General features: G+C 35.0%; 1 protein-coding gene across 1 annotated transcript; it reads left to right on the top strand.

The window, feature by feature from the left end:
- The first annotated feature begins 2497 nt into the window (after positions 1-2497).
- On the top strand, positions 2498-6982 carry LOC131624359 (glycerol-3-phosphate dehydrogenase [NAD(+)]-like). Its single transcript, XM_058895311.1, has 10 exons — positions 2498-2896; positions 3641-3717; positions 3925-3997; positions 4174-4391; positions 4838-4945; positions 5452-5553; positions 5633-5753; positions 6000-6054; positions 6158-6206; positions 6632-6982. The coding sequence occupies exons 1-10, from the start codon at positions 2737-2739 to the stop codon at positions 6785-6787; spliced, it is 1119 nt and encodes a 372-aa protein (XP_058751294.1). The 5' UTR covers positions 2498-2736; the 3' UTR covers positions 6788-6982.
- Positions 6983-11997: the final 5015 nt, after the last annotated feature.

The following is an 11997-nucleotide window of genomic DNA, read 5'->3' as shown; positions in this document are numbered from 1 at the left end:
AAGGTAGTTCATCATCAAGTCAGGCGTCATTCCACATTAACTAAAGGTTGTCATCAAAGTTGACACCTACATATTGAAAAAGCGGTAACGTAATTGTGGTTCACTTCCAAAAATATTATTGATACTATAATATGCTATCAATTAACATGCTTATAGTGACTTCATACCTATATCTCTCTTGCTCATCTATGTGTCTCATCTTGAATACACCTTTAAACAATTTTGACTCTCATGATATCACTCCCTACCTTTTCTTTTCTACACTATGAATGCTAGCATTTTATCTATGTTTCTCTCGTTACTCTTCTATTTTCGTTGTATCTCTTTTTGATGTTGACAAAGGGGGAGATAGATGCTGAGTGTACGGGGGAGCTTTGTTGAGAGATTGCCTTGTTGAGAGATAGATGCTGAATGTACGGGGGAGCTTTGTTGAGACGTTATCACTTACTACGAAAGCTTCGACTACTAGTTTGCCATCATCAAAAAGGGGGAGTATGTGAATACAAGATTACAATCACAAAGATGTTTTTGATTCATGGCAAACTCAATAAGCATACAAGCAACAAGGTGGAAGCAGAAAACTCAAAGAAAAGCAAGCATTGATCACTCATGTCAGAACAGGTCGACTTATTATGCTTATAGGTTGACTCAACACAAGCAAAACAAGAAGAATGCAGAAAAGCAGCAGTAAGGTCGACCTACCATCAACCCAGGTCGACCTAAAATGGAGAAAATCCATATACTTCTGCTAGGTCGACTCACACATCATCTAGGTCGACCTAAATTGATAAAATTTACATATCAGTCTGCTAGGTCGACCTACACATCAACTAGGTCGACCTAATCTGAGAAAATGTCCCCAGAATGCATTTGAAGAGGATTCTGGTCGACCTACTCCTTAAACAGGTCGACCTAACTGGGAGCAAAATTCTGCAAGCTCTGCTAGGTCGACCTAAGCACCACAAGAGGTCGACCTAACTGATCAAGAATGCCAAAAATTCTGTTTCTCTCATCTCCAACTGTTAAGCTATCATATATATTGTCCAAGGTTCATTATTGAATGCAACACCAACGACTGAAAGATACACAAAGGCTTCTCATCTTCGTTCTTCGTCATCTCCAACACAATTACACATAATCATTCTTGCGTTGAGGGTTAGTGATCGAGTTCGATAACGTCCATGGAACGGAATTGAAGATTCCTAGTGGGTGAAGATTTGTGGGGTTTTTGGTGAATAAAATCTGCGGGTTTTGTCCTCCAAGATAGGTGTTTCTTAGGGGTTTTTATCAAGAGGCTTCATCGAGGATCCGGCTGAGTGTGAAGATTGAAGAACAAGGGTTCGAGGGAATTGAAGACACTGCAGAAAGGGATCAAAGTGAAGCTCTTGGATAACCTTGATTTGACTCAGGATTAAGGGGGAAGAAGATTCAAAGGATCGACATAATTGGTTTATGGTTTATCGCTTTGTTATCTTCTTTGTATATACTACTTTCAACATTAATGAAAGATTACCCAATTTCAGTTTGGAATTGGGGGCAGACGTAGTCGTAGCGAGGACGATCGACGAACTGCCTAAACAAATATCGTGTTCTTGTCGCTTTTACTTTTCCATTTACATTCTGTTCATATTTGGTTATAATAGCAAATTGATCAACGATTCGAGTGTTAAGATTGTGAATTAAGAACTTATATAAACATCACAATCCATCACATATTGAATCACCGTCAATTTGATCATTATCACCAAGTGTTTGTATATTTGTCTCTATCACTTTTACTACATTGCAAACATTGTCCATCATACAAGAAGTTAATCTGATTTTCAATAAGAGCAACACTTTGATTCTGCAACGTATACTCTTATCACTTACCTCAAGTTTTTGACTGGTTTTTAAACACATATACAATCGTTTCGATAGTGGTTCGGAATAGACGCGAGTCGATTCAGAATCACTTCCGCTGAAAAGTCGTTTAACTCCGTAAAACTGTGAACGATCTATTCACCCCCCCTCTAGATCCCAAGGCCAGCGTCTAACACTGCATACTTCAATAATACATTTATTATAAAATACATTTTTCAATTGGCGGACTAATCTAAAGAACTCCTCATCTAAGTAGTTATGATTTGTATCCTATAAGAAAAAAGTTTTCTTTAAAATGTTACTACACAACCAAAATCCAATTCTCTTAATTTTCTTGGCTTATCACCACCGGTATAGTCTGGTTGAAGGATGAAGTAAGTGGGTCAAGTCTCCTTCCAATTGTAATTGCGGAGAATTAAACTGTGGTCCCTCCTATCAAATTCAACGTCAATCAGATCCAATTCTCTTATTTTGATTTAAACAAATATATAATGAATAAATTATCTTTATAAGTAAATAATTTTATTTAAAAAGTAAGATTACCTAAAAGAGAAGTGAAACAAAATTTGAGAAAACTCATAATTTAATTACACAAAGTGGACCCTACATAAGCTACATACAATGTTATTGTCCATGTCTTGTTTCTCACCCTCCCAACATAGAGTGAATCGCCAGATTTAACTTCAAAAGTTCAAACATTAAAGATAAAACTTAGTTTCTCACGATTTTTGTGTGGCATCTCCGCCTCAATGACCCTTTTCTTTCTTTTATATTCATTCTCTTCTTCTTCTCCTTAGCTTCTAGTCTACTATTCTTCTTTGTTTTCACTCTTCCACTCATTGCAATTTTCACTTCTTTCTCTGTTGTTCTTTCATGGCTCCAGCATTGGAAGTTCAAGGAGAGACCGTGTCCCTAAACAATGTTAATGATGCTACAATTAGATCTAAAGTTACTGTTATTGGTAGTGGCAATTGGGGGAGTGTTGCATCTAAGCTTATTGCTTCCAATACCATTAAAATGAGCAATTTCCATGGTACGTTTCTTTCTTCTGTTTGTGTTTGTAATTATCTTTATTTTTAGTTCATTAGATTTGATGTGTTTCTTTGGATTTTTAGATCAAGTGCTTCTTTTGGACCAATGAAATTTGTATAACATGTTCAATGCTCTATCTCGCACCGACACATGTGATTGAAATTATGTCCGATATCCGCCACGTGTCATGTTTTGACAATGACACCCTACTAATCTATATATTCGTTTGAGAAAAACTTGTATGGATACGCACGGAACAACCAATAAAAAAAGAGAAATTTTAAATTTATTTAAAACTAAACTTCTTTTTTAATTAGATTTATGGGGTGATTGTGATGGAGTATTAGAGAGAGAAAAAATATTTTATATTTTTTTTATTAATAAAAATTTGTGATTGGTTTTTATAAAGACACTTGTTATGTTTGTGTTCATGCAAGTATTTTTCTATTCGTGCACTCTCTGATAATTATTATAAATTTTTTTATTTTTTAAATTTATTGAATATCTAGCTATTATATTTGCATAATATATATAGAATATATATTGATTATTTAATAAATTTAAATGAAAATGTATTGATTATTTGAAATTGTCTAAACCGGTTCTTGATATGATCGTACACATAGATTGACAATCACATTGCAATTTAACTTTGTGATGAAGAAACATAACTTTTCCACAAACAAATAGACTTTGATACTTAATCATTAATTTTTCTTTTTGATGAAATATTTGATAAATTCAGATGAAGTTAGGATGTGGGTCTATGAGGAGACATTGCCAAGTGGTGAAAAGCTCACAGATGTCATCAATCAAACCAATGTAAGTAAGGACTGATTTACTCTGTAGCACCGATACATCTGAACAAAGACCGACACACCATCAATACATGTGATTATATTGAAATTATTAATTTTTCAAACTATTGTCAATTTCGACATGTCAGTGTGACACTATCAATGTTGTGTTCGGTGTCAGTGTCGATATAGTGTCCAATATGAATTAGTATATTAATATTGCTTTTGGCAGGAAAATGTAAAATACCTCCCTGGAATCAAGCTTGGAAAAAATGTTGTTGCAGATCCAGACCTTGAAAATGCAGGTATTAGACTAGTACTTTTATTTCAATATATTTTACTATGAAATAGAAATTTAAATTTTCAATTAGGAAAAAAGAGATAGTAAACTTCATAAGCATTAAAAAAATTGTTTTTACATTTTTTAGGGTAAGGTGTTGGTGTCAAGTTGTGTGGTGTTCTGATTGAGTAAATTATGCAGTGAAGGATGCAAATATGTTAGTGTTTGTGACACCACACCAATTTATGGAAGGAATATGCAAAAGAATAGCTGGAAAAATAAGGGCAGATGCGGAGGCTATTTCCCTTGTTAAAGGTATGGAGGTTAAAATGGAAGGCCCTTGCATGATCTCAACTCTCATTTCTGATGAACTTGGAATCAATTGTTCGGTTTTGATGGGAGCAAACATTGCAAATGAGGTAGTTAGATTTCTTCCCAGCTAGTTGCATTTTTGGAATATGAATATTCAGGGTTGTCTTGAGTTTTGTCTTGAGTTTTCGGAGGTTCTGTGTAGGTTAACCATGATTTCAGCGTGGAAAATCAAATAGAGATCCTATTTTGTCATGGTTTAACTATGACAAATATTTATGAGACTCTTTTTAGCCACACTTTAAACTTGTCAAATTTTAGGCCATGTGTCCGCTTTCCACGACCTCAAAGATAGCCCTTATGATACTTTACAACTATATTATGGTGCTTCAATTTCAATTGTAGGACAGTTAAATTTCGTGGGAGAAACTTTGTTTTCTCTCTCTCTCTCTCAAAATGTAATAGTTCTTACAGTTGGAGTATCATGCTATAGCTTTAGCCGTAGAGGGTCCAATTTTGTGTTTTTGGATATTTTGATTAATTGAATTTTGTACAGATAGCTGTAGAGAAGTTTAGTGAAGCAACTGTTGGATATAGGCAGAACAAAGAAGCTGCAGAGAGATGGGTTCATTTGTTTTACACTCCCTATTTCATTGTGACAGCAGTAAGTGCAGCAATTTTGTAAAAAATTAATCACAATTTATTTTGAATTAAATTGAGAAATTTGATAGCCGAGATCATCTGCACAATTATAGTGGATGCAGAACGGTTGGATCTAAGTGTAGTTAGTCAAATTGGATCCTTTATATTGCAATGTAGAGGATCCAGGCTCGTAGTTGGATCTTTTACCTAGATCCAACGGCTTGGTAGTTGTGTAAAACTCACTTTAGATGGAACGCGTATCAGATGTGAGATACGACAATGATACTGTGATTACATTCAATTATTATATTTTTATTCAAATTATTACTTGTGCCAAAAGTCAATCTTGAGTCTGATGTCTGTGTTTGTGCTTCATAGTTTTGTGGCCGTTGCTGAGGCTTTAAATTCAGAAACATGGTCATGTAACATGATAGAATCAAGTGATCATGAGTAGTTTCAAATTTGTGAAACACTATCATACTACTTGTGCTTATGATTTTTTTTGTTCTATATTAAATTTTTTATTAGGTTCAAGATGTTGAAGGAGTTGAATTATGTGGAACTCTAAAAAATGTTGTGGCCATAGCAGCAGGTTTTGTTGATGGCTTGGAGATGGGAAATAACACAAAAGTAAGCTTAAAGGGATTTTAGGATATGAAAAATTTCATGGATTTCTGTTTTGTCTCTAAGATTCTTTTAATATGTGTAGGCTGCAATCATGAGACTTGGTCTTAGAGAAATGAAGGCATTTTCAAAGTTGTTGTTTCCATCTGTTAAGGATAGTACCTTTTTTGAGAGCTGTGGTGTAGCTGACCTTATTACAACATGCTGTAAGTAAAAGAGCTAATTAACTTCACCCTATATTAATCAGAATCGAATTCTCTGCAGTTAAAAAATCACGATTGTTGGATGAAGATCAGAGAATTTATAGTTTGTTATAAGTATTGTCAAATATCAGCCATGGCAGTGTCATGACAAAGCCATATGTCTGGCTTTGTGCCAGATTTTAGGCTCTCCGCCATCGATAACACATGTTATCACTAATAATATTTAAAAAAAAAACATATTATCTGCAGTGGGTGGAAGAAACAGGAAAGTTGCGGAGGCTTATGCAAAGAATGGAGGGAAGAGGTTTGTATATGTTTTGTTTTTTTCTTTTTCTTTGGTATATAACTCCAAGGTGAGAAAAGGAAATAGTTGATTAGTTATATATGATTTTCAATTTTCTCTATAGATCTTTTGATGAACTTGAAGCTGAGATGCTGCAAGGCCAAAAGTTACAGGTATAATCATGAATTTTACTCTGTCAAGCCAAAAACTATAATGTTTACTTTTGAATGTAATAGTTAGATACTCTTAAATATCAATCACATATTCATTCTAGTGTTAACTTTGATCCACAAACACCTCTGAAATTAGACATGCATCAGTATCTCAGTGTCTGACCTCTAAAATTAGACGCGTCTCTGAAATTAGGCACATTTTAATGTCTGATATGCACAAGTGTCTCAGTGTATGAGCTCTAAAAATAGACACGCCTCAGTGACTGTTACGCTCACGCCTCTGAAATTAGGCATGTCTCAGTGTCTAATACGCATCAGTGTCTTCGAGTATTGTAATTAGGCACATCTAAGTGTCTGATACGTACATGTATGTATGAAACTAGTATGTTTTATGACTTAATTTTAAATTTTGGTGCATCAATTAGGGTGTCTCAACTGCAAGGGAAGTATATGAGGTACTAAGCCATCGTGGGTGGTTAGAGTTGTTCCCTCTCTTCTCAACAGTACATGAAATTAGCAGTGGCCAACTTCCACCATCAGCCATAGTTGAATACAGTGAGAAGCTACCAAGATCCTTCTAATTCAAGGTGCTAGCTTGAAGATAGTGCTGTTGTTTTTATCAAGTCAATCAGTTATAATGACTCTAATTAAAATTGTCTTTAAAGTCATCATATACGATTAATTTTAATTGCTTCACAGTGTATTAAAATTATAGTCATAAATTATTATAGTGAATAATTGTGACTATAATCACAATTATGATAGATCATTTATGTTGATTTTCGCTTATACTTATATAATTTACAAAGTCAGTGTTAAATGAATGATTCCAACATATTTAACAAAAAAATATTAATATTAATGAAAGAATTACATATAACCGACTCTTTCCGCATAATGAGATGTAAGATGTAGTGGATTCAAATTCGGATAAATTTTTTGAGAGAGAGTTTTATCAAAGAAGCCTTCAAAGCATTCATAATCGTTCCTCGCCGCCGCAACGGCCGGACCAATTCCCAACAGCTCTCTCCACCGCCGTCCTCTTTCGACATAAACTTCGGAAGCGGCACCGGCTCCTTACGCTCTTGCCTCATCTTAATATCACTCAGTTCCATTTGTAACGGAAACTTCACCACCCCAAACATACCAGTATAAATCTTCCTCTTGCTACAGCTCCTCCGGTACCGGCTTTCCTTGTCAGATGGTGATCGGATTCCGGGAACAACCGCGTTCTCTCTTGTTTGCGGTTTGGTTTTGCGTGTTATAACTTTTCCGAAGATAACAACGTCGTTTGGTAGTTCAGTTAAATTACCGGTGGAAAATTCAAAGTCGGTTTGGGTCGTACTCGTTGTAGAAACGGATTCGGGTTCAAGTAGTTTGTTATTACTAGGGGTGGCAAAACGGGCCGCCCGCCCCGCCCGCCGCCCGCCCCGCCTTATGCCCGCCAAAAAACGAGCGGGGCGGGCATGCCCGCCAAGTAAAATGGGCATAAAAGTTATGCCCGCCCCGCCAAGATGGCGGGTTGGCGGGCAGCGGGCTTACCCGCCTATTTTTATTTATATTTTTTTAATAGATTAATAGGCTTTTTTTACCTTTTCATTAAACTTTTCACTTATTTTTTAAAACAATTTTTTATAAAAGCAACTTTTTAACAAATTTACTTAAAAAAATATTACATATATTATAAATAAATGTATAAAATAAACCATCAAGAATTAAAATTACTAAAATTAACTAAAAAAATAGTGAGTTTTAGAGGAGAGGCGGGTTTTGGCGCGCGGCGGGCTTTGGCGGGGCGGGTATGGCGGGCGGCGGGTTTTTGCGGGGCGAGTTTTGGCGAGCGGCGGGCCTAAAATCTCAACCCAACCCGTCATTTTTGGCGGGTGGCGGGCCGGCCCCGCGGGCTACGGCCCGTTTTGTCACCCCTAGTTATTACCTTTCATGATTTTGATGGAAAAAAAAAGAGTGAAGAGTTGTGAATGATGTTTAAAATGAAAATGAAGGAAAGATATTTATATAGTTTTTTTTCTTCTTAACAAGTATATTATAGTTGGAATGAAAATGAAGGAAAAGATATGGGTCATGCATGCTCGGCGTCATATCTTATGCGTGGTACCCACACGTTAACGACCTATTGTGAGTTTTATTTTCTAGAATGCTTTTTTTTCTTTTGGTGATTTTTTTCATCTAGAATACTAAGAGATATTAAGACGACTATTTGTTTTATTGGAATTGGATCTATTGCGCTTAAGTTTATAACCATATTCACGCAGTCAAGACATCAGTAGCCGTCCAATTTTAATCAAACAATTCAAATAACTAGATTTAGTTTTTATCGTTTAAGTCTAAAAAAGTTTATATTTAATCAAAATTATTTGATTTTAATCGAACAACTAGCTTGAATGTGTCCAATTTCCAATTGCAGTTAATCTTGATCCCGCAAACCGAGTTCTTTTCTTCTCTAAGTCAAATGATCCCCCTTCTTCTATTTTCCTCAATCTAAATAGTTGGTATGTCGATGTAATCTTCAGTTTTAGTTGCATGATGCCTCTCCTTATGTTGCTCCATCCTCAACCTCCCTTGGAATTTTCGAGCTACTAGCATTACTAGTAGTTTCTTTATTTTTTTAGATATGTTCTTTTTGAAGTGTCTGTGCAAAGTTCATCGGCGGCGAGCGTTAGTTCTATTCAATGTGGTGGGGTCTCTAGTTCTAATTCACTGGCTGGCTGACAAAGTGTTTATTTTCGGGTGGGTTCCATCGTTTGTTCTGGTGGTTGTTTCTGGTTCACCGAAGTTTGATTCTGATGACATTTCCAGTGGCTTGTTCGATGTCGCTTTGTCATATTTATGTAATGGTTGAGTTTGTTTTTAGTGGGTTCACTACGAATTTGATTGTTGTGTGAAGTCAGACTTCTCCAACATTGTGTTTTGTTGAAGACAACTTTAATCTCTCAAGACCATGTGCAATGTCAAAGGATGAGCAAAAGTTTCATGAGTTAAGGCTATAGCATCAAGACTTGTATCTCAAGCAACTTTATCAAGATGATATTGTATCTCTTTGGAGCTTGATCATTACTTTAAGATACGAGTTGCAATTCCATCTTATGTTCTACAATAGTGCTCTGAAATAGTTTTGACCATTTTATCTTGATGCATTACTTACCTTTTAACATCAAAACTATTTTTTTAAGGTATTTTTTAAAATGACATCAAGTGTAACCGGTTACACTATATGGTTAACTCATTACACAAACGTAAATTTATTTTTTTTTTTAAAAGTATCAGGTGTAACCTATTACACCTTTTGGTTAACCGGTTACACAAACAAAAAAATCAAATTTCATAAAGCGCTTCAGTTGTAACTGGTTACGATTATGTGTTAGCCGGTTACCACAGAAGCAGTGGCACTTTTTGACTGTAAATTTGGTTCCAACGTATTCTAAATTTCATCTACAAATTAAAGCATTGATTCATGGTATTATACTCATTCCTGCAAGTATAATGCATGTATAAATACCTAAGATTTTAGATTTTGAAAACTCACCTCTTTCATTACAATTCAAACTTATTTCTCTCAAATTTCAAACATGTGTTTTGTGGCATAAACCTTTCTGTGAAACTTACTGCATTCAATTTTATTTCATCTCATCTCTAAAAGTTTCATCACTATAATTCTGAGCACTTGTGTAACATATTGTGAATTGTTTACTTGAAAGTGAAGATTAATTCAAGCAATTGATAAACATCTTACATCTTCAAACTTCTTATAAAAAGTTTAGAATTATGTGTATGTCTTATTGTCCAGGATTATTGGAAACAAGAGAGTGAAAAAGAGAGGATTGTTCTCTTTTCTACTTGGTTGAATCATAAGGTGATTTTCCTTAGTGATTTGGTCGGTAACTTGTGTATAGAGACTAGGATTAGGCTTGTACAAGGTTCTAACAAATATTGAAATCTCTTGTATGTTATAAGGGGACTAGACGTACTCTCTGACTGTGAGAGAAATTAATATAATCTCTTTGTATTCTTTACATTTATGCACTTTACCACTTTCATAAACACCTTCAAATCAAAAAATTAAAGTAACACATCACTAAAATCGATAATCGATCAAAGAACCTATTTCACCCCCTCCACCCCCCCCCCCTTCTTAAGTGCACTTTGTACTTACAATTAGCATCAGAGCAGGTTAAGGTAACATGTTCCTTAAAGATCCATAATGGCTTATGCAAATCCAGTTTTCAGAAACGGTGGTTGCAATAACAAGCCTCCATTATTATGTGGTGAATACTTTGATTTTTGGAAATATTGCATAAATGCTCATTTAGAAGCACAGGGAGAAGAAATATGGGATGTTATACAAAATGGTATGTTTGTTCCTACAAGTGTTGTCAACGGTGTTGGGACACCAAAGATTAAAGTTCATGGGATGAAGATGATAAGAAAAAGGTCCTTTATGACAAGAAAACAATCAATCTTCTTCAAGGTGCACTTAGTATGGATGAATTCTTTTGTGTTTCACAATGCACTACGACAAAGCAAATATGTAATACATAGGTAGAAAATCATGAAGGAACTGTTGAAGTAAAAAGATCGAGGTTAAACACTTTAAGTCAAGAGTATGAGTTATTCAGAATGCAGATTGAGAATTTATCCTTGACTCGCAAAAAAGATTTGTACATTTGACAAATCACTTGATGGCACTTGGTAAGAATTTTAGTAATGATAATCTTAATCTTAAAGTGCTTAGATCTTTAACCAAGTAATGATAACCAAAAGTGACGGTAATATCCGATAATACAAGCTTATCCAATATGACTTCTGCAAAGTTGTTTGGAAAACTTCAAGAACATGAGACAGAACTTGGAAGACTAGAAAAGCATGAGAATCAAGAGAGAGAAATCCAACAACATCATTTTAAAGGTTGATTCAAAAGAAGTAGAAAAGGAAGATGCTCCGGAAGAAGATGAGAACTTCGTGCTTCTTGTAAAAAGGTAAGCCAAATTTTTTTGTAATAATGATAATTCTAACTTTGTGAAAAATAATAATTTATTTAATAAGAAAGAAGCCTCTACATCAACACAAAATGTCACTTGCTATGAATGTGGGAAACAAGGACACATAAAGACGGATTGTTCAAAACTTGTCAAGAAAAGCAATTTCAATAGAAGAAAGGACTCAAAGCCCAATAGAGCCTATATTAAATGGGACAATGATGAAGTAAGTTCATCATTCGATTCACAAAGCGAAGAATGTGTAAATCTTGCATTGATGGCATCACACCATTCCGATGGTGAAGAAGAAGATGTTACTAATGATACAACTTCTTATAATGATGGTGCACAAGGTGCTATAGATGAATTACTCAATGAATATAAAATTCTGTATAAAACGGTGTCAATACAATTCTTATAATGATGGTGCACAAGGTGCTATAGATGAATTACTCAATGAATGTAAAATTCTGTTAAGGATAATACCTTTTTTGAGAGTTGTGGTGTAGCTGACCTTATCACAACATGCTGTAAGTAAAAGAGCTAATTATTTTCACCCTTTATTAATCGGACCGAGATTCTGTGCAGTCAAAACTCCTTGTAGTCACACATTCAAGCAGTGATAATGCTATATGTCCGGCTTTGTGTCGGATTTTAGGCTCTCCGCCATCGATAACACATGTTATCACTAATAATATTTTAAGAACATAGAAATGACAGAACATAATTATGTGCCCGTGTCATTTACCGACACGTGTCAAATATCAAACGCGTCATCAATTTGAAAGGTCGATTTC

Source organism: Vicia villosa, unplaced genomic scaffold (assembly GCF_029867415.1).
Source record: "Vicia villosa cultivar HV-30 ecotype Madison, WI unplaced genomic scaffold, Vvil1.0 ctg.000114F_1_1, whole genome shotgun sequence".
NCBI lineage: Eukaryota > Viridiplantae > Streptophyta > Magnoliopsida > Fabales > Fabaceae > Vicia > Vicia villosa.
Note: the sequence above shows the minus strand (reverse complement) of the source record. Positions and strands in the feature narration are given on the sequence as shown.